Below are 21,024 nucleotides of genomic sequence, written 5' to 3'. Positions count from 1 at the left end.
AGCTGACAGAGCGATTTTTTTACAGATGCCTCGAGATCATAACTGTGCAGACTACCTCATGACACACACATTCTTTCCGGTCTTGATCCCGCCCGCACACATATGTGCCTAGCTTAAGTAGTCACACACTTGGATTTTCCACATATCTGTTGTTACAGTTTTGCTTGGGTTTAAAGCAGAACTCCAGGCTACATTTTTCTTAACCCTTACATTGGGGCTACCCCCACACAGCAAGGGTTAAGTGCTCATTTTTGTCTTGGTTAAGAAACAACAGTCATACTCACCCAAACCTTGGAGCCTAGACCAGTCCCTTCCGCCTGTCTCCTTGTCCGCTGCAGTGATGGTATGTTCCTTGACATCCTGAAGTTCTATACACAGTGCATAGAATGTGATGACTCAGGGTCCTTAGACGGCTGCAGAGGAGGGGGAGCGAGGCGGAAGGAACCAAGCAAGCCAGCTGAGAGGATTGGATGAGTATAACTGTGTTGTTTTTGAACCAAGACAAAAATGAGCACTTGACCCTTTCAGTGCAGGGGTAGCCCCAATAAAGGGTTAAGAAATGTTTCCCCCCAGACTTCTGCTTTGAAATAATTTAAAGTGATCTTAAAGTTAGCATGTTATTGTGATCTGAAAAGCTATTTTTAATCAGCAGTTTATTAAAATAATAGCTGCCATTATGATTCTTGTGCAGGCGCTTCCTGTTAGAGTGACAACTCTGCTCACCTTCCAATTTTGCTCCTCCGTTGTCACTCTTTTACTAGGGCTTCTGATGGAGACTTCTACAACAATCAAGTGTATCTAAACCCAAGAACAAAAGTGAAATATATCCCAGACTAGCAGTTTTTAGATGTGGTGGGTGCTTTACTTCTCTTTATTTTGCCTTATTGTAAACTGATGATCCTTCCTAGGGGGACAAAGCCCACTCATTATTCTGTATCTATGAAGGAATAGCAGAACACCTTCCCATCTCCTCTTCTCCATAATATAGGGGGCAGGTGTAAATAGTGAACGATACTAACTAATAAGAATGTAGTACAGGAAGAGAGCAGAGGAATCGGCTCATAAAATGCGCAACAGTACTAACAGGTATTTTATTTTGGCAGACAGACCTAAATTGCTTCCAATGGTATATTTTACAAACCAAAAGGAAGCAAATAAGAGAATTTAGGTTTTACTAGAATTTTATAAAGCTCAGAGCTGCCGAGTATGTCATGTCCTCAATCTGTTAGGACCGAGTACAAATGAGGCCTTGGGGGTCTAATAGACATAAAGAGGGCCTGTCAAAAAAAAAATACCATCACATAGAAGGCCTGTCCCGTGTGCCCCTTTGTGATATCAACACCTTCCTGTACATACACTGTGCATCACTGGCATTGGAACTCCCCCTCTGACACCCACGCCGTGTTTCCCGGGCTCTGCTGCCCCTCCTACAGGCCCGGGACTGGCATCTCGGGGGGAAGCTGAGGAAGAGAGCGCTGAACGTCCATTCACCGCTCTCCTCCCCGTACTATAGGACCGGGAGCGACGCAGATTACATCACTTCCGGTCCCAAAGCTGCCATTGCTCGGCTCCTGAAGCCCAGCAAGTAGCTTTTGAAGTGTGATCTGCACTTCAATAGCTTATTTCAAGTGTAAAGATGATACTAGGGGTATTTTGGACCCCCAGTATCACCTTAAAGAGTACCTGTCACTGCCATTATGCTATCACATGGGGGGCTTGTAAGCAATTAAAGTAAAGTAAAACAAAAGTTTTAAAAATGAATATTAAATAAATGTAAAAATAATTAATACAAATGTTTAAAGTTCCCTACGAGCACGCGACAGGTGCGCCTACGTATGAAAATGACAATCGAGCTACACATGTTGGGTTTCACCACACACACCGGAGGGCAACAATTCTAGGGCCAAAATATACGCGTATCTCTAAACTGATGACCTGTAGGGGCTTTTAAAGCGTCATCTCTTTGACGTTTTTTGACGACTTTTTGGAGTACTGAAAAACAAATGGTAATTTTATTGTGTTTTAGGGCATGTTTCACTAAATTGTGGGGTTTGATAAGTGGTGCTAATATCGTGCAAACATAATAATGTGCCACCATTTTATTATATAGGGTCTTAGCTTTCAGAAAATATATAATATTTGGGGGTAACACCCGGTAACGGGTGTTTGCATTGCACGGGTCTTTTCTGCCCGTGCGCGCCCGCAGAAAAAAAAAATGCTGTCTGGAGACGGCAACCCGCCAATGCAGCAGTGCCGTCCGTCCGTTCTTTTACAACGGGTGGACGGCAACTGGTTAAAGGGGAACTATGGGGTTAGGGCTTTTCCCTATGGTTCTCTTAAGGGTAAAGGGAGGACACAAACTATCGTCCTCCCGTCACCCTAAGCTCAGTATACCACGAGCTACAGCTTGCGGTATACTTAGACGCCGCAGCCGGAGCGGATCCCGACAATTCTGTCTGCATCCACCCAGCTGCGTGACAGCTGGCTCTGCCTATCTAGAGGCAGAGCCAGCTGTACCCGCCCCCTCCAGTCAGTGCTGGAGGATCGGACAGGGGAGGGGGGGAATCCCTGCAGGGAGCCGTGATTGACAGTCACGGCTCTCTGCACGGATAGATCGAGAAGTGAGCGAGCGCCGGTATGTGTTCGCTCACTTCCCGATCTATTGAGCCGACCTGTGACAGTTTCATTGTCACAGGTCGGCTCAGATTATGAGGCCGAGTGAAAATCACTTGCCTCATAATTCTCCTTTAAGGGGTAAACAGACTCCTGGCGGCTTTTCCAGCACATGTGGCGAACTTAGCGCATCACAACTCGCCGCAAATGGACCCTAAAGCTTTTAAACATCAAGAAGCAGCCTTAAATCAGCATCTGCAACAGCTTAAAAACAGTTACAATTTAATATCACTAATAATAATGTGTTTTCATGTAAAAAAAAAACCTCGAGCGCCTGAGGGGTTAATCGAGGCCACAATATTCAGGATTGCACAACATTCCCCGCAATGCAGCCGGCTCCACTCCATGCTCGCAGGTCTGTGAGGTGTACCCGGGATTCCTCCGCTCCCCTTGGAAGGTATGATGAGCTTCCACCGGTACTCAGCTCCGGACTCATACACAGAACCTCCCCTCCTCTACTGCAGGCCGCGGGGCATGCTGGGAAACACCAGTCACGTGCCGTAGCAGCCTTTATTTACAAACTAAGTCAGCAAGGAGGAGGGGCTGAATGATAGAGCCAGCTTGTTATTGGTCCGAACGCTTCCTGTTCTGTTAGTAGCCGTTCCCATAGCAACGAAGAACGCAGCCCTGCTTTTAGTGTGGAAACGAAGATAGTGACTGGCCCGATCAGCCGCCTACATGCCGTCATACCCCGAAGCCCCGCGCAGGACCGGCGTGCCCAGAGACGTGCTCCGCTGGCTGCAGAGCCTGGACCTGAGCTGCACCCCGAAAAACTTCCGGAGGTATCTGAGGGACTACAAATCCCAGCGTGCAGTACAGGACCCTATAGTTCTAGTAGCCTTTACCTATGTGTTAGGGCTTGTTCACACCGAATGCAGACCAGATCTGCATGAGTTTCTGCACATGCCCAGATATGACCAGAGTGTGAAGGTGATACATCTGTCCTGTCTGCCACTGCATTCACGCTTTTATAGCTATTCACCCAAGATATACACAACTTGCACCCAGGATTCACCCATTTGTCTAATAGCATCTTGTGCGAAAATGGGTAAATCTTAGAGACAGCAGTGTGAATCTTGGGTGGAATATGGATAAATAGACCCTTTAAACAAGAAATCCAGGAAAACTTTGTATTAACCCTTCCAGCGGGGCTATTCCTGCACTGCAAGGGTTAACTGCTTGTTTGTGTCTAAGGACAAAAAAAACCAAAGATACACTCACCGGAAGCTCCGAGCCCGGCCAGCTGTCACAGTGCTCACTTCCTTCTTAGGGATCTAACCAGAGGCGTAACTAGTGACCTCAGGGCTCCCTGACCTCACACTCTCCTCTTCCATGTCTCCATGTCCCCATTACCTCCTCCCCCTTCATGACCCCATTACCCCAGCTCTCCTCTCCCTGACCTCACTCTCTCCTCTTCCATGTCTCCATGTCCCCATTACCTCCTCCCCCTTCATGACCCCATTACCCCAGCTCTCCTCTCCCTGACCTCACTCTCTCCTCTTCCATGTCTCCATGTCCCCATTACCTCCTCCCCCTTCATGACCCCATTACCCCAGCTCTCCTCTCCCTGACCTCACTCTCTCCTCTTCCATGTCTCCATGTCCCCATTACCTCCTCCCCCTTCATGACCCCATTACCCCAGCTCTCCTCTCCCTGACCTCACTCTCTCCTCTTCCATGTCTCCATGTCCCCATTACCTCCTCCCCCTTCATGACCCCATTACCCCAGCTCTCCTCTCCCTGACCTCACTCTCTCCTCTTCCATGTCTCCATGTCCCCATTACCTCCTCCCCCTTCATGACCCCATTACCCCAGCTCTCCTCTCCCTGACCTCACTCTCTCCTCTTCCATGTCTCCATGTCCCCATTACCTCCTCCCCCTTCATGACCCCATTACCCCAGCTCTCCTCTCCCTGACCTCACTCTCTCCTCTTCCATGTCTCCATGTCCCCATTACCTCCTCCCCCTTCATGACCCCATTACCCCAGCTCTCCTCTCCCTGACCTCACTCTCTCCTCTTCCATGTCTCCATGTCCCCATTACCTCCTCCCCCTTCATGACCCCATTACCCCAGCTCTCCTCTCCCTGACCTCACTCTCTCCTCTTCCATGTCTCCATGTCCCCATTACCTCCTCCCCCTTCATGACCCCATTACCCCAGCTCTCCTCTCCCTGACCTCACTCTCTCCTCTTCCATGTCTCCATGTCCCCATTACCTCCTCCCCCTTCATGACCCCATTACCCCAGCTCTCCTCTCCCTGACCTCACTCTCTCCTCTTCCATGTCTCCATGTCCCCATTACCTCCTCCCCCTTCATGACCCCATTACCCCAGCTCTCCTCTCCCTGACCTCACTCTCTCCTCTTCCATGTCTCCATGTCCCCATTACCTCCTCCCCCTTCATGACCCCATTACCCCAGCTCTCCTCTCCCTGACCTCACTCTCTCCTCTTCCATGTCTCCATGTCCCCATTACCTCCTCCCCCTTCATGACCCCATTACCCCAGCTCTCCTCTCCCTGACCTCACTCTCTCCTCTTCCATGTCTCCATGTCCCCATTACCTCCTCCCCCTTCATGACCCCATTACCCCAGCTCTCCTCTCCCTGACCTCACTCTCTCCTCTTCCATGTCTCCATGTCCCCATTACCTCCTCCCCCTTCATGACCCCATTACCCCAGCTCTCCTCTCCCTGACCTCACTCTCTCCTCTTCCATGTCTCCATGTCCCCATTACCTCCTCCCCCTTCATGACCCCATTACCCCAGCTCTCCTCTCCCTGACCTCACTCTCTCCTCTTCCATGTCTCCATGTCCCCATTACCTCCTCCCCCTTCATGACCCCATTACCCCAGCTCTCCTCTCCCTGACCTCACTCTCTCCTCTTCCATGTCTCCATGTCCCCATTACCTCCTCCCCCTTCATGACCCCATTACCCCAGCTCTCCTCTCCCTGACCTCACTCTCTCCTCTTCCATGTCTCCATGTCCCCATTACCTCCTCCCCCTTCATGACCCCATTACCCCAGCTCTCCTCTCCCTGACCTCACTCTCTCCTCTTCCATGTCTCCAGCTCCCCATTATCTCCCCCTTCACCAACATGGTTCATGCGCTTTTTTAACCACTTGAAGACCAGGTGTTTACACCCCCTTCCCATCCAGGCCATTTTTCAGTATTCAGCACTGCGGTACTTTGACCGACATTTATTCCGTCATGCAACGCTGTACTGAAATGAATTTTATACCCTTTTTTGGGGACACATAGAGCTTTCTTTTGGTGGTATTTATTCACCACTGGGGTTTTTATTTTTTTACTATATTAAGGAAAAATTACCAAAAATTAAAAAAACAGTTTCCCCTATATTAAATGATAAAACATTTATTATTACCCAATTTTTAGCTAAGATATAAGAGACGGGGTCACGTCGGGTAAATAGACACCAAACATGTCAAGCCCTAAAATAGCGCACGCGTGCAAAACCTAACAACACTACAATACACAAAATTGGCCAAAGGCCGACGCTTTAAAAGCTTTTACCGCTCATCAGTTTAGTGTTATCAGTGATTGATGGCCCTGGAATCATTGCTCTCACTCCGACGTTCGTGGCGATATGTAACGTGTGTCACGCAATTGTCATTTTCGCACGCTGGCGCATCGAACGCGGATTTACGTTTATATGTGCGTGGGGGTGGGGGACTTAAACTTTTTTTTTTTTATACTTATTGTTATTGCTATCACATGTGGGATAACAATCATCCTATATAATAGCAAAGGCACACTGACAGGCCCTCTTTATGGAGACATTAGGGGTCTCTAGGGGGCGCTCGCGAGCAGGAAAAAAAATGCCATCTGATGACGGCAACTCGCCAGTGTGAGTCTGCCGTCCGTCTGTTTTTTTCACAACGGGCGGACGGCAAGAGGTTAATTGAATGCCGCAAACTACAACGCACAGGAGTACATTACCCTGCATCGTGGTTTGCTGCAACCCATGTCGGATGGCAAGGTGCATCGGGGTGTCATCCCGAATGAATGTCACCGCATTACACTACTACATGTAGTCACAGAGTGATCGCATGGACGGGGCCTCAGGGGACACAAGCATAACAGAGAAACCTTTTATGAATAACAAATCAAATCATTGATACATACATAGGTGGTATGAAGCGTCGTATGACACCGTACATGTCACTCTGCGCACATTATATAAGCGGAGACCCGCTCCTCATCACACTGCAAGTATCCAAAGCAGAGAAAACCAAATCCAGCCACAACTCCAACACACTGAATATTGGACATTCTCCCGAGTGTATGTACATTCACCCTCCCTACTACCAATCATTCCAATATCCCTGACTTGTGTGATTCTCCGTAGACTGTACAGATCTCATACAAGAGATCACCGGAAACCTCATTTAAAGAGGAGCTCCAGGAAATGGAAAAATTAACCCCCGCACTGCTAAGCTTAACTGCTTGTTTTGGTCTAGGGGCCGGGAATAAAGAAGAAATATTCACCTGATCCTCGGTCCCACTGGACTGCTAAACCAGTCTCCACAGCCCCTTTATCCCGGCCCCCAGCGGTCTAAGCACCTGTGACATCATCATGTCTAATGCAGTCCATTCACCTGCATTACATGTGTGGACACTGAGGGATATTCCTCAGCCAGTGCAGAGCGGGAGAGAGGTGAGTGCTGTCCAAGGATCAGGTAAGTGTATCTGCTTTATTAGACTCCCCTAGACCCAATGAGCACTTAAAGTGACATTAAACCCTCAGATTTTTTAACATAAACCAATACTGTAATGTGCGCCGTACTGTAATCCGTGATAGTTTCCCTTCTCTTTGCTGCTCTTCCTTTTAAATCCTCATGTCTTCTCATCCTTGGGGAGAACTTCCCTTTGCAGCTGAGTGTCTCTTCCGGTAGTACTGGCTCAGGTTGTGAACCTGCACACAAACACCGTGTATCCATTTCAGAGACAAGGCAGTCTGCTGCAAAACAGAAGTTCTGCCCAGCATGAGAAGAGATACAGATTTAAAAGGAAGAGCAGCAAAGAGAAGGGAAACTACAATGGATTACAGTAAGGCACACATTACAGTATTGGTTTATGTTAAACAAATCTGAGGGTTTAATGTCACTTTAACCCTTGCTGTAAAGGGGTTGCCCCACTGCAAAGCTTAGTTTTGTGAACACCGGAAGTTCTCCTTTTAAAGTGTATGTCAAGCCAAAAACTTGGAGAAGGATTAGAACCCCTATCTGGTTATTACTGCTACCCAGGGCTCTGTTAGAGATTTCCCCTCATTTCATGTCCTGCTGACAGCAGTTTTTGAAGAGGGGAAGTGAGAGAAGATCATCAACAAAGACAAAACAAATAGGGGGTCCCTATTGTACTGAAAAATAATTTCCATGTGTGTTCCTGTTGGTGAGTTCCCCTCACTTCCTTACAGAACAGACATTTCCCGGCACACAGCCTAACAGCATGCGTTACATACTGAGGATTTATGTGCAGAAGCCACACTGCCCCGTCATGGCCCCTCCGTGTACTGTGGTCCTAACTCTAATCTATAAGAGCCTCATTTCCTGTCTGGTAAAACCATGTCAGCAGGACAGGAAGCGAAGGGAAATCTTTCTAATGGAGCACCCCCTTATAGCAATAAAACCCAGCAGGGGTTCTGTTCCTTTCTCATTCTATTCAAAGGTATAGAGTGCATGTCTATCTGAACGGATACTCATTAAAGAAAATCTAACACAAAGACAAAGCTTTTTTTTTTTAGCTTTGAATACAGTAGGGAAGGGTTGGAACCCCTGTCATATTTTTATTGCTGTCTGTGTCTCCACTGCAGAAAACCATCCTCTCTATGTATGACCTTTGTTACTGGGACAGACAGTGATGGAAAATCTGAAATGAGTCGCCGTCAGAACAGGAATAGAGGAGAAATATTCCAATGGGGACATCAGTGACAAATGTCTATGCGGGGATTTACTTCAAGTTGGGGAGATTTGGTCTCACTTCCTGTTTTGTCTACTAGACAGGAAGTCAAGGGAGAGCTATTACATGGGATGCAGAAGGCACACACAAACTGACCTGGGTTTTAAAATCTCTAGTCTATCCAAAATGGGGAAGAAACCCTTTGCCTTTAGATTCATGGATTGTGTAGGTAAGCTCTTACCCTACATTGTTGTTGATAAATCTTAAAGAGGAACCTCACAATTGTCTTTAAAATAACAACAAAGGCACCTTTAGAAATGTTTAGTGATGACAATCTACAAACTCATACTTCTAGATAATTCCCGGGTTTGTATTCTTTGTATACCTTATTTCTCTTTTCTTTCCCATTATTCTCCAAGTGGCCATTTTCACTGAGGGCAGATGAATCCATCTCCTTTCACTTCCTGGAACTCTGGGTCTGTCCCGCCTTGCACATGCCTGGGGGGGAACATGTGGGCATTCCCCAATTGGGGGGTGCCTTTCCCCTGGAGTCTTGCAATGCAATTTACAGATGAGATTTCCCAGGAGGATACTGGTGATGTAACCTTCCCTGGATGCATCTGTGAGGCCAGGGTTACATCACCAGTGCACCACTCAACCAGGAAGTGGAAAAACAGTATTTGTAAGTAAAAGAAAAATATCTTTATTTAACTGATGAATGTCAGATGGTTTTATGTCAGTATGCAGAGCTGTATGCTGAGGTGATTATTAGTGAATGGGGGTACAGGTCCACTTTAATGCCCAGGTCCTCCCTGCTTTGTTTGTTCCCCTTGAAGCACTTACCTGTTATCCAGGTGTCTTTGGCCGGGCTGATGATCTCACAGGTCCTCTTTGCTCTTTTCTTCCTCCAGCATATCCTAAATATCACATAATGGTGCTGCTTTCTGTAGCATCCCTCCTGTGAGTCCAGGGTTGGGGGTGAGTGTTAGAACTTTGATGCCCTGGACTTACAGGAAGTGATGGAATGACACTGGGCATCATTCGACCCAGAAGAGGAGCCAAGTCTGGGCACCCAGGCTCATATAACCTCTGGTGATGAAAGGGTAAAAATGCACAGCACCCTACTAATACAAGTGGAAATTGGGACAAGACGAATAGGTGGTGCAGTTCCTGTTTCAGCCACTGTAATAATATTACTAAATCATTCTGTAACACATCCATGGCTGCACTGAAACGGCTTCATTACTGTTTCTATATGTTGTAGAGACTTTTCAAATGGTTACATCACTGCCGAGATCTTCTATTGGTACTATCCAGAAGACATACAGCTGCATTCATTCGACAATGGGACATCTCTAGCTACAAAACTAGGCAACTGGTCACAGCTGGAAAAGGTAAGCACGTTGCTTCAAAGCTAAATTCCAGGCATGAAGAGTTTCATTTTAAAATATTCCTCAAATGCCAAAAAGTGTATAAATCCACGTCGTGTGCACCAAATGCCTTTGTAAACACAGTCATTACCTTGTAAAGGAAGTGGTGAAATCATTACTGTGCTGTACATAGCCTGCACAGAGAACAGAGCTGTGGGAGGGACCCAGCAGGCCCCACCCACTGCAGAAAACAACCGAAGGGGGTGGAGACAAGACCAGTCACCCTGCACAAGAAGAGAGAGCAGCAGTGACTGGTCTGTATTAGAAGGTGCTACACAGAGGCAAGGTTTCACGCTGGATTCCTGACACAAATACACAAAGTACATTAACATTCATGTAAGAATAAACCCGACTCATGTATTTATTCAATGTGTGCTCATCCCGGAGTTCAGCCTTAATAGAATAATCTAACTGAGAATTGTTATATATAAAAAAACAAAAAGCGCCTGGATATATGCTTGGTTATATTATATCTACTATATTGGTATAATTCTTTGTAAATATCATTTATAATGTGTTCCGATGTTTCTCAGTTCTTCCTAAAAAGGACATTGAATGTTTCCAAAGAATTAATTGACGGAACAATTCATTGCAAACCTGGAGCAGCCGAAATATTGTTACAAGAAGTCTATGTCATGCTGACAAACAGGAGGTGAGATATTCTATGACGTTATTTACATTGTCATTACAATATTATCTCATGAACAGTGTCTGCCGGCTCATTTCACATCGTCACTTGTCTTACAAACAGTTTTATACCATGGAATCCGAATAAAAAATATGATTTATTTCACCATGTGATGGAAGTTGGTGCACAGGGGCGGGGCTTATGTTTAATGTTAAATACAGCTGTACTAAATGCTTGGAATTTATTTAGTTGCATTTAAATGTAGAATAAACCTTGATGTCAATAATGATTTACACTGAAGGTGACGTTTCAGGGCTCAGTACTGCTAACACTCACCACTGGAAATGTAGGCTTCTACAATTGTTACAAAATAAAATGTCCCGTTAATTGCTATTCCAAGATACAAGGGGTCCTTTTTAGGCCTGTAGATAAAATCACTGATCTATGGCTTTATCATGAGAGAAGAGGTCAGAAAGACTGGAGCAGATGACAGAGGAGGTCGCGGCCATCTTGCTTGATTGAAGACACGATGGAGGTCCTGTGTGCGGCGGATCCGGGTCCCTGAAGATGGCAGACGCGGCACAGGTACTCGTTTTATGTTTTGGAGTATTTGTACGAGTACTCATGCAAATACTCAGTATCGCGGCCGATACCGATGCTTGTATCGGTATCAGTGCATCCCTAAACGCAACCATTCAATGAATGAGACCACACCACAATCCTGTGGGTGTGCGGTTGCAGAACAGTATTGCAATAGAAAGTCCCCATAGGGATTTAAAAATAAATAAAAAACTGCATTCAAGAGGTGGCAGTATCACCTCCTGAACGCCGGTGTTCTATCGAAAGTCCTAACTTATCGAGTTCTCGGAATGCCTGACTTCCGGTTTCGTTAGAACTAAGAGGTTTGCCCAAGAAAGTTCTTCTGCACGAGCGCCAGCCAAGGCATTGCCCTATACACATACACCAAGGCAATGAAGTAATAAAATGAAGTAGGATCACACTTATACAGCACGTTATTAATATCAGGTGCCACACTCAATACGGCCTACTTCATTGAAGTATGATCCTACTTCATTGTATTACTTGAGTGGGGCACGTGAGATTATTAACATGCTGGATTACTATGATCCTACTTCATTTTATTACTTCATTGCTGTGGTGTATGTGTATAGGGCAATGCCTTGGCTGGCGCTCGTGCAGAACAACTCTCTTGGGCAAACATCTTAGTTCTAACGAAACCGGAAGTCAGGTGGTCCGAGAACTCGATAAGTTGGGACTTTCGATAGAACACCGGCACTGGCTGCTCCAACGCCTTCTAAAAAGTGATCCACCACGGATTGCTTTTCAGAGGGCGGTGGAGGCTGCGGCCTGTGTGAACCTTAAGATGGTAGGTGGGACCTTGAAGTGATTATTTCATACCACAATGGCAGCCACATGGCTTCTATGGAATAGGGTTTGGAAAGCTACAAGACAGTATTAATAACAAGTCCGGTTATGGTGAAGGGGGCAAAGGTCAATAGAACCTAAATCAGCTTACTGGATTATTGTTCAGTACTCAAGATAAAGTCTAGTAAAAACAAATTGGGGCGTCCAGCACCCAGTCTAACAACATAACTGTAATGAAGTGTATTCCACGTTCTACTGGCGGATGGTTAGTGTAATAATCCTGCCCTCAGTGATTCCAGATACTCCCCACAGCGGTGATCTTCTGGTGCTGCAAGCAGGACTATGAACTCAGCCTTAGTGGGTGCTGTTTTGGTTCCTTTTGGCTCTCCCACGATGACCTTTCAGGTTTTACAAACTCATTGCTGTTGAACAGTTTCCTATTGTATTTTAGTGATCCACAGAGCACACTGATGAGATGGATTCATACCGGAAGCTTCTCTTATATTGTAGTCTAAACTTCCCAAACCAGAACAGAAGCAGTTATTATCATAAGCTGAATTCCAGACAAATATGAACACAATAAGTATATATATATATATATAATGTATAAGGACCTCAAATTGTCTTGATATCAGCTCACTGTTAGCAGTGTCAGCCAGTCGAAATGTTTTGTTTTATACAGTGCTGTTAGCCTAACACAGGGAACACACTTGCAGGAAGAAAGACTACATAAATGTATGTGGAATATATATTTTGACAGTACAGTTTCATTTGTGTATTTTCAACTGTCTACTTGGCTGGAGTTCTGCTTCAAGCCATAGTCTTTGCTGTTTATGGTGTTTTCTTGTAATGTAGGATCAAAACCGTCCAGGATAATGAAGTGGACTTTACTGATAGACATTATCAAGACAAGCTGCCTATGGTGGCCAGATCTACAGCCACAAAGGCAGTAAAGAGCAATATAACCCTGAGTGAGACTTTGGCTGAGCCAGATATCATCATCAACCAACAGAAAGTTCAAGCTGTCATTAATCTACATTTGTTGCAGAGACAGGAAGAGAGACTGGAGGACCCGAGTGAGTAGGCTGCATACGTTTCTAGTGCACCTTGACATGTATTACACATGAACAGCTTTCTCCTGTCAGGAAAGACTCAAATAAATATACACTGCCTGGCTAAAAAAAAGTCAGCCAACTGGATTTCGGACAGTGTTATGATCTGGGGTTGCTTCGGTTGATCAGGTCTAGATTCAGCAATGTTATGTCCCCACAAAATGAGGTCAGCTGTCTACCTGAATATACTGGATGACCAGGATCTTCCATCAATTGATTTTTTCTTCCCTGATGGCATGGGCATATTCCAAGATGACATTGCCAGGACTCATTGGGCTCAGATTGTGAAAGAATGGTTCAGGGAGAATGAGACATCATTTTCACACATGGATTGGCCTCCACAGAGTCCACACCTTACCCCATTTAGAATCTTTGGGATGTGCTGGAGAAGACTTTACGCAGTGCTCCGACTCTCCCATCATCACTACAAGATCTTGGTGAAAAATGAATGCAACTGTGAACAGAAATAAACATTGTGACATTGCATACGCTTATCAAAACCATGCTGTAATCAAAGCTAAAGGCTTTGTGACGTTTTTTGGGCCAGGCAGTGTATAATCTACTCAGAATTCATTGTGTCGCATGAACCGGTCAGACTTCTTCAAGTTATGAAAGTAAACGTTCTGTCTAACACCACACACTACAAAATGTCTGCTATTACCTTTTAAAATCCTTTTCTGTGCACCTAGATACTTGAATTTTCCCAAATTCATGGTGAACTCCATTACTGGCCACTGAGATGATCTCGTCAGATAATGGGGCTTTATATTGTATGGCGAGACTTATCTCTGAAATTGGAGAGGTGGAGCCCAAGTGACAGAATGGACTGGGTCCCTTGAGCATACACAAGACGTGTTTTCAGTTAATAGAGAACCCGTGACTTTCTTGAAGATTTTATTATACATGTCAGGAAGTATAGTTCGATTTGTTGCTGAGCTCCCCAGACACCCTAAATCTCGGGGTTCTCTATGATGTAAGCATGAGTATGCATTGTTTACCACAATGCTAATTCATGTAAACAAAAAATAAAGGCTTATAGAAAAACACGATCTAAAACTTCATGATCTAAGACTTATCTAAAACATGATCAGCTTGTTCCTTCACCTGTTCATTGAAAAGCCAATGTAGGGTTAAAGCAACCTTGTTATGGAAATAATGCAAATAAAGCACAAATAAAAATGCCTTGCAAAGAAAGACATTGTCTACTCTCCACTAGTGATGGGCTCGGGCGTGTTTGCAGCTCCACATACCGAGCCCCCCAGGAAGCTGACAATCACAGGTACTGAGACATTATCCCGGTCCGCAGCTGCAGAGATCGGGAAATGTCTCAGTACCTGTGATTGGCGCTGTCAGCTTCCTGGCGGGCTCGGCACGTGGAGCTGCGAACACGCCCAAGCCCATCACTACTCGCCACTGCATCTGCCCATGTGTCCTACCTCCCCTCTGTTTCAGCACTACCACCTCTGTCAGCATTAGATACTTCCAGGAGTGTTGAATGCCTGTGCTCCCCTCTGCTCCAGGGTTCTATCCTCTGACTCCTACATTATTGCTATGTCCTGTAGTAACGTACTGGTTGGAGGATAGAACTATGGTATGCAGTGGACAACACAGATATTCAACACTCCCAGAAGTGTTGAATGCTAAAGACACTGCCAAAGGCTGCAGTCATGAAATGGAGGCAAGGCAGCCTCCTGTTGATGGGAGTATATAGTGTAGTGACCCCTTTACTTAATATATTCCTCATTGGGATCACAAATATTGTCCTTTTATATTATTACTAATATGTACTTGTTCAAGAAACGTTTGGACAATTTCTTGAGGGACCGTAATATCCAGGGATACCAGTATCCCTAAGAATGAGATGATGCGTGGACCTATATGGGTTGGACTTGATGGACGTATGTCTTTATTCAACCCCAAATACTATGTAACTATGTAACTAACTTAGTTTTTCTATGCCTGTATGTATTAATACTTGCAAGACCTAGGTACATGACCCTGTTCCCAGATGTGCCATATCATTCTTTTCAGTCAAGCAAAACAAATGGCAAACACACTCATCAATTCGTTACCAGCTTTACAGCAAGGTGCACATGGAAGGGCTTAATACAGTACAACAGCAAAAAGTTTCCCAGCACACTCACCAGTCAGCATGCAAAAAAACTTGTCTCACCGCTAAGGTTAAAATCAGAGGTTTAGATACACGTCTTCTGCAGAAAATGTGAAATATAATTATTTCAGTCTCAGGGCTAATTATGTAGTCTGTTCAGTTTGGCAGCTGCATCAAAAGCGCGTCACAATGCTTTCCAATGGGATTTCTGGTGCTCCGTACACACCAGTGCAGTCAGTTCCGGTGCAGTCAGAAAAAAACCCCTGCTTGGCACATTTTAGCTGCACCTGATCGCAATGGAACGCATCAAAGCACATTGAAAACTGGAACGCACTGGACTGCACCTGAAAGGCCATTCTAAGCTAAAAAAAAGTGTTAAACAGCGGCAAAACGCCTCGCACCGCAGCTGCGCAGACGCACGCAATTCTGATGCAGTTATGGTGTGAACTAACCCTTATTGAGTTGATAGCTTCAAGTGACGAGACCCACTGCCCTAAATGACTTGCGCCCTCTCCCTTCCTTATCCTACCCCTCCATTTGTTGTTCAGATTCCACAACCTATTTTGCATTGACTTTATTTGATGTTCACTACTGGACATACTAAGGCAAACCATTCACGACATTTCCTTGTGTCATGATGATAAGCTATACAAGGGCCTTGCTCCACTATCTTGCTCATTTTATATGTACAGTATCCGATATCTGTTGTTTGTACCTCTGTACGGAACACTTTATATGCAATAAAAGTCAGAGTCAGGAAAAAACAAATGAGCCGTGTCTGGTAAAGTGACAATACCTTGTAGGTATCTGCTTGCTGTGAATGGGCCTGATTCAGGTTTGATCTCAAGCCTGACAGCTCTGTTTGGTCATCTCTAGTGTCTAGACCAGGGATGGCCAAACTCCGGCACTCCAGCTGTGGTGAAACAACAAATCCCATGAAGTAATATCTCTCCGGGAGTCATGGCTGTGAGAATCTTGCAAAGCCTCATGGGATTCGTAGTTCCACCACAGCTGGAGGGCCGCAGTTTGGCCATCCCTGATCTAGAGAGTTCTTAATATTTCATGGCAAGTACAATTTAAATCCCAGCTCCCGATTTTTTTGATATATTTGTAATGATAACCAGCTTTGCAAACAGAATCTTGATCATTTATATCTACACGGGCTTTACAATATTGATTGCATCCAGATAGAAAGGTTTGTATTTTTTAAACGTTACCATTACCCAATCATTAATAGATCCTAGCATCTGAGCTAGAGGCTGCATTGTTCTTTAACTGATGTGTTCCCTGTAGCCTCTGAAGCTGAGCTGTCCATGTACAAACCGCCAACTCACAGACACTGCAAGTCAGGAAAATGCTTTGTTCTGATCCCATTTGTCAGGCCTTCGATACCTTTCCATACTTTATTATTTGATTGAACGTTTAATTCTATCATTGTATTTTTTTCTTCCTTGTTCAGAACGGTTTAACATGAAACCATCATTGGGTGAACGCGCCATCCGTCTCCCACCACCACTTGACCATACCGGTAGTGGAAGCAGCCTGTCCAATAGATCAGCATCTTCTGTGTCCTCTTCTTCCAGTACGTATTCAGAAGCACTGCTTTATAATGAACATATCGCTGAAACCTAAAAGAATATGCAGCACTATGTAAAATAAGTTGTTGGAATTGGTAACATTGCTGTAGGAAGCAGCAAATGACATTTTTTAATTGAAATTTTTTTTGCCACTGAAGCCTCTTCAGGAAATTCAGCACATTTACAAACACGTTCACTGTCTGCGTTTGCCAGATTTGCTGCCATTTCAAATCAATTCTCGGAAACATTGGACAAATGTAGCCAATCTTTCAATTATATAAGATCTATAATATAATCAATAACCCTGTAATCACTTTAACAGCTACATTGCTGCCGGAATTTAAAAGCATGCACCTAGACAACGTTCAATGTGTGTTGACAATTTAGCACTTTTAAAGTGTCTACAGGGCTATTTTAAGAAATCTCTTTTCCAAATAGAACACCCCATGTTTTGGGGCTCATGGCACTTTGCAGAACAGGAGTAGTGAATTCAAATTCCAGGAGGTCTGGTGAGTAAAATGTCCTTCAAGCTGAGGTTTCGAGCCCCATCACTAAGTCCATGTCTAGACCGCAGGTCGCCGTTTGGGCTGCATTCACACCAGTGGCTGCACTACAATGCACAGCTGCTGGCGTCTGTTCTCAGGCACAGTACTAATGCACCAGTCCCGACGCATAGCACTGTTTATTTTTCTTTCTTTTTATTTGTTAGAACTTTATTGAAAGATCATTAAGTTCTATGGGTCCAGCGCAGTGTGATGCAGTTGTGGCCCGCATGCAGTACTCTTTTTTTTCTGCACACACAACTGCAATGTGATGGTGTGAACTGAGCCCATTCATAACAAGGCAAATTGCCTTGTCTAGTTTTGGGGCTGCGTTGGAAAAAGCGTCCAGAGCAGCTCTGAGGCCCCATTCACACTAAGCGACACTTACCTCAAGCGGATTTCCGTGCGGCGGGATAGCGCTACTGTTCGGGCGACATTCCGGCAACGATCGCGCAATCTGCACTGTCGGGCTGCATGCAAAAATAGAAAAGTTGCGCGGCATTCGCGGGAAAAAGAGTCCTGCACAAGCGACAGCAGCGAGCGACAGGCGACATGGAGCTGTACAATAGATCAGCTCCATTGAAAATAATTGAACGGCGACTTCTCGCGATATCGCGCGGCAAATATGTGCGATATCACGGCAGAAATCGCACGATTAAACGTCCAGTGTGAATGGGCACTTACACATCTGGCGCGAATGCAGCAAATGTAAGGGGGAAACTCTGATAGGGGCAACTTATCGTTAGCTGCCCCCATCAGAGTGCACCCCTTACATTGCATGTCCCCATCAGAGTGCCCCCTTACATTGCATGTCCCCATCAGAGTGGCCCCTTACATTGCTTGTCCCCATCAGAGTGCCCCCTTACATTGCATGTCCCCATCAGAGTGCCCCCTTACATTGCATGTCCCCATCAGAGTGCCCCCTTACATTGCATGTCCCCATCAGAGTGCCCCCTTACATTGCATGTCCCTCCCCGTACATTGCAGGTCCCCATCAGAGGGCCCCCTTACATTGCATGTCCCCATCAGAGTGCCCCCTTACATTGCATGTCCCCATCAGAGTGCCCCCTTACATTGCATGTCCCCATCAGAGTGCCCCCTTACATTGCATGTCCCCATCAGAGTGCCCCCATTTTTGTAATTAATGTATGGAGGCATTCTGATGGGGGCAACAAATGTAAAGGTGGAACTCTGATGGGGGCAAATAAAAATGACTTGTTTTTACCTAAAAAAGCTGGGATATGGTTTTACCTAAAAAGAGCAAAGGTTTGGGGGCTCCCATAAATCTTTGTACGCTCTGTAAAAGTATATACTGTATATGCAGGTCCAGTAACTTTAGGTGCTTACTCGGAGAGCAGATGCTCACTTTAAAGGGCCACTGAAAACAGGATGGTGTACCACAGGTTTTTGGTCCAGGAGTCGCAAAGCATAATACCAAATTGTCACGTAGGTGTCACCTTTGTCTGCCATGACAGATGACACCAAGTAATGGGCTGCACAGCAAAGTTACATACATGTCAAGTAACTCAAATCTTGCAAAGGTGTAGGCACTTTTACATGCAGCATTTGAATGTTATTAGCATGTATTGCATACTTTGTGGTAACATGTAGTGGTGTATCAGTGACCATTGTTCACCGTTGTTGTGTTTCTCATTTACTTAGGCATCCGAAGCAAATCAAATGTTACTTTTAAAGAAATTAAAGTGAAGCAAAGAGATAGAAGCTACGTGTCCTCCAGCAGGACCTCTACAGCATCATCCTCCACATCCTAAGCGGAAACATGTGTCTATGGGCCCATCTCAATGTGATTTATGTCCTGATCCTGAGACAATGTGTTGTCTTCTGCTAAATACTGTTAGCAAATACCAAGTCTAGTTAGAAATCGTAGCACACAATTTATGGTGTTTTAGAACCTGCATAGTAAGGTTTTCTTCTGCTCTTGTGTCATTCAGTAATAAATTATATTTGAATCATTGCAGCATCCTTTGCACGGTCCCAGCATCCCACAATGAGATGTCTTGTTTGGCAGAGATCATTGGGTTAGGCCGTTGCAAGGTCTGCCAGTCAGTGGGTGCGCCTATTTTGTTCTAGGATTTCAGCCAGAAATGTGGCAACGTATAAGGTCTTATATAGACTCAGGACTAAGACCTATTCTTATCTTATTGTTTACCACATACACTATATTACAAAAAGTATTGGGACACCCCTCCAAATCATTGGGTTCAGGTGTTCCGTGAAATTCCTTGCTACTAAACATTCCACGATCAACTATTAGTGGTATTATAACAAAGTAGAGGCAACTGGGAACAACAGAAATTCAGCCACGAAGTGGTAGGCCATGTAACATGACAGAGCGGGGTCAGCGCATGGTGAAGCGCACAGTGTGCATAAGTCGCCACCTGTCTGCAGAGTCAATAGCTACAGACCTCCAAACTTCGTGTGGCCTTCAGATTGGCACAACAACAGTGCGTAGAGAGCATCATGGAATGGGTTTCCATGGCCGAGCAGCTGCATCCAAGCCTTACATTACCAAGTGCAATGCAAAGCGTCGGATGCAGTGGTGTAAAGCACGCCGCCACTGGACTCTAGAGAAGTGGAGATGTGTTCTCTGATGATGAATCACGCTTCTCTGTCTGGCAATCCGATGGACGTGTCTGGGTTTGGCGGTTGTCAGGAGAACGGTACTTGCCTGACTGCATTGTGCCAAGTGTAAAGTTTGGTGGAGGGGGGATTGTGGTGTGGGGTTGTTTTTCAGGTGTTGGTCTTGGCCCCTTAGTTCCAGTGAAGGGAACTCTTAAGGCATCAGCATACCAAGACATTTTGGACAATTTCATGCTCTTTGTGGGAACAGTTAGGGGATGGCCCCTTCCTGTTCCAACATGACTGCGCACCAGTGCTCAAAGCAAGGTCCATAAAGACATGGATGAGCGAGTTTGGGGTGGAGGAACTTGTAGAACACCTTTGGGATGAATTAGAGCGGAGACTGCGAGCCAGGCCTTCTCGTCCAACATCAGTACCTGATCTCTCAAATGCGCTTCTGGAAGAATGGTCAAACATTCCCATACACACACTCCTAGACCTTGTTGACGCCTTCCCAGAAGAGTTGTAGCTGTTAGGGCGTGAAAGAGTGGACCAACTCAATATTGAACCCTACGGACTAAGACTGGGATGCCATTAAAGTTCATGTGTGTGTGTAAAGGCGTCCCAATACTTTTGGTAATATAGTGTATATCTCTATATACAAATGCAAGCACTGCCTGTGGACATTGTGGAAATGTTTATAACACTTTAATGTGAGTCTTTTTGGTAACAGTCAAAGTATTCCCAGAGGAAAGACAATGAGCAATATTAGCTTGATGGGTACCAAGAGAAACCTCATGCTGATCTGTCAACGGGGTATATTTTATTGTTAGGTCCACAAGATAATACCAGGACCAGAAGATACGCACAATTTCCCAGGCATTTACTGTGCAGAAAGCCTGAATGATTAACTGTTGGGCATCAGTTGTTATTATATATCAAGTACTGTCTTGTTTGTATGGTCACATTATAGCCTTCTCTAATTGATATGGGCTTCTTCAGAAAGCTCTAGTTCCTTCAGAGAACGCGGCCCAGACAGAAGGTCACTCAGTCCGTGTCCAGACAACAATCCACC

The 21,024-nt window shown here is 45.3% G+C and overlaps 1 protein-coding gene across 1 annotated transcript; it reads left to right on the top strand.

Annotated features, from left to right (window-relative positions):
- The first annotated feature begins 3,321 nt into the window (after nucleotides 1–3,321).
- Nucleotides 3,322–19,185, top strand: SPATA4 (spermatogenesis associated 4). The gene is made up of 6 exons (XM_018573228.1): nucleotides 3,322–3,455; nucleotides 9,849–9,978; nucleotides 10,548–10,666; nucleotides 12,884–13,104; nucleotides 16,710–16,832; nucleotides 19,032–19,185. The coding sequence occupies exons 1-6, from the start codon at nucleotides 3,352–3,354 to the stop codon at nucleotides 19,139–19,141; spliced, it is 807 nt and encodes a 268-aa protein (XP_018428730.1). The 5' UTR covers nucleotides 3,322–3,351; the 3' UTR covers nucleotides 19,142–19,185.
- Nucleotides 19,186–21,024: the final 1,839 nt, after the last annotated feature.

This window comes from Nanorana parkeri, unplaced genomic scaffold (genome assembly GCF_000935625.1).
Source record: "Nanorana parkeri isolate BGI_ZX_2015 unplaced genomic scaffold, ASM93562v1 scaffold2282, whole genome shotgun sequence".
NCBI classification, from domain to species: Eukaryota; Metazoa; Chordata; class Amphibia; order Anura; family Dicroglossidae; genus Nanorana; species Nanorana parkeri.
This window is presented reverse-complemented; position numbering and strand designations above follow the sequence as displayed.

Bases quoted from the DNA above. Each gene is read 5' to 3' on its own strand.
- SPATA4 (XM_018573228.1), top strand. From the start codon at position 3,352: ATGCCGTCATACCCCGAAGCCCCGCGCAGGACCGGCGTGCCCAGAGAC. The intron at 13,105-16,709 runs GTGAGTAGGCTG...TTCCTTGTTCAG, and splicing joins AGAGAGACTGGAGGACCCGA to AACGGTTTAACATGAAACCA. The intron at 16,833-19,031 runs GTACGTATTCAG...TCATTTACTTAG, and splicing joins TTCTGTGTCCTCTTCTTCCA to GCATCCGAAGCAAATCAAAT.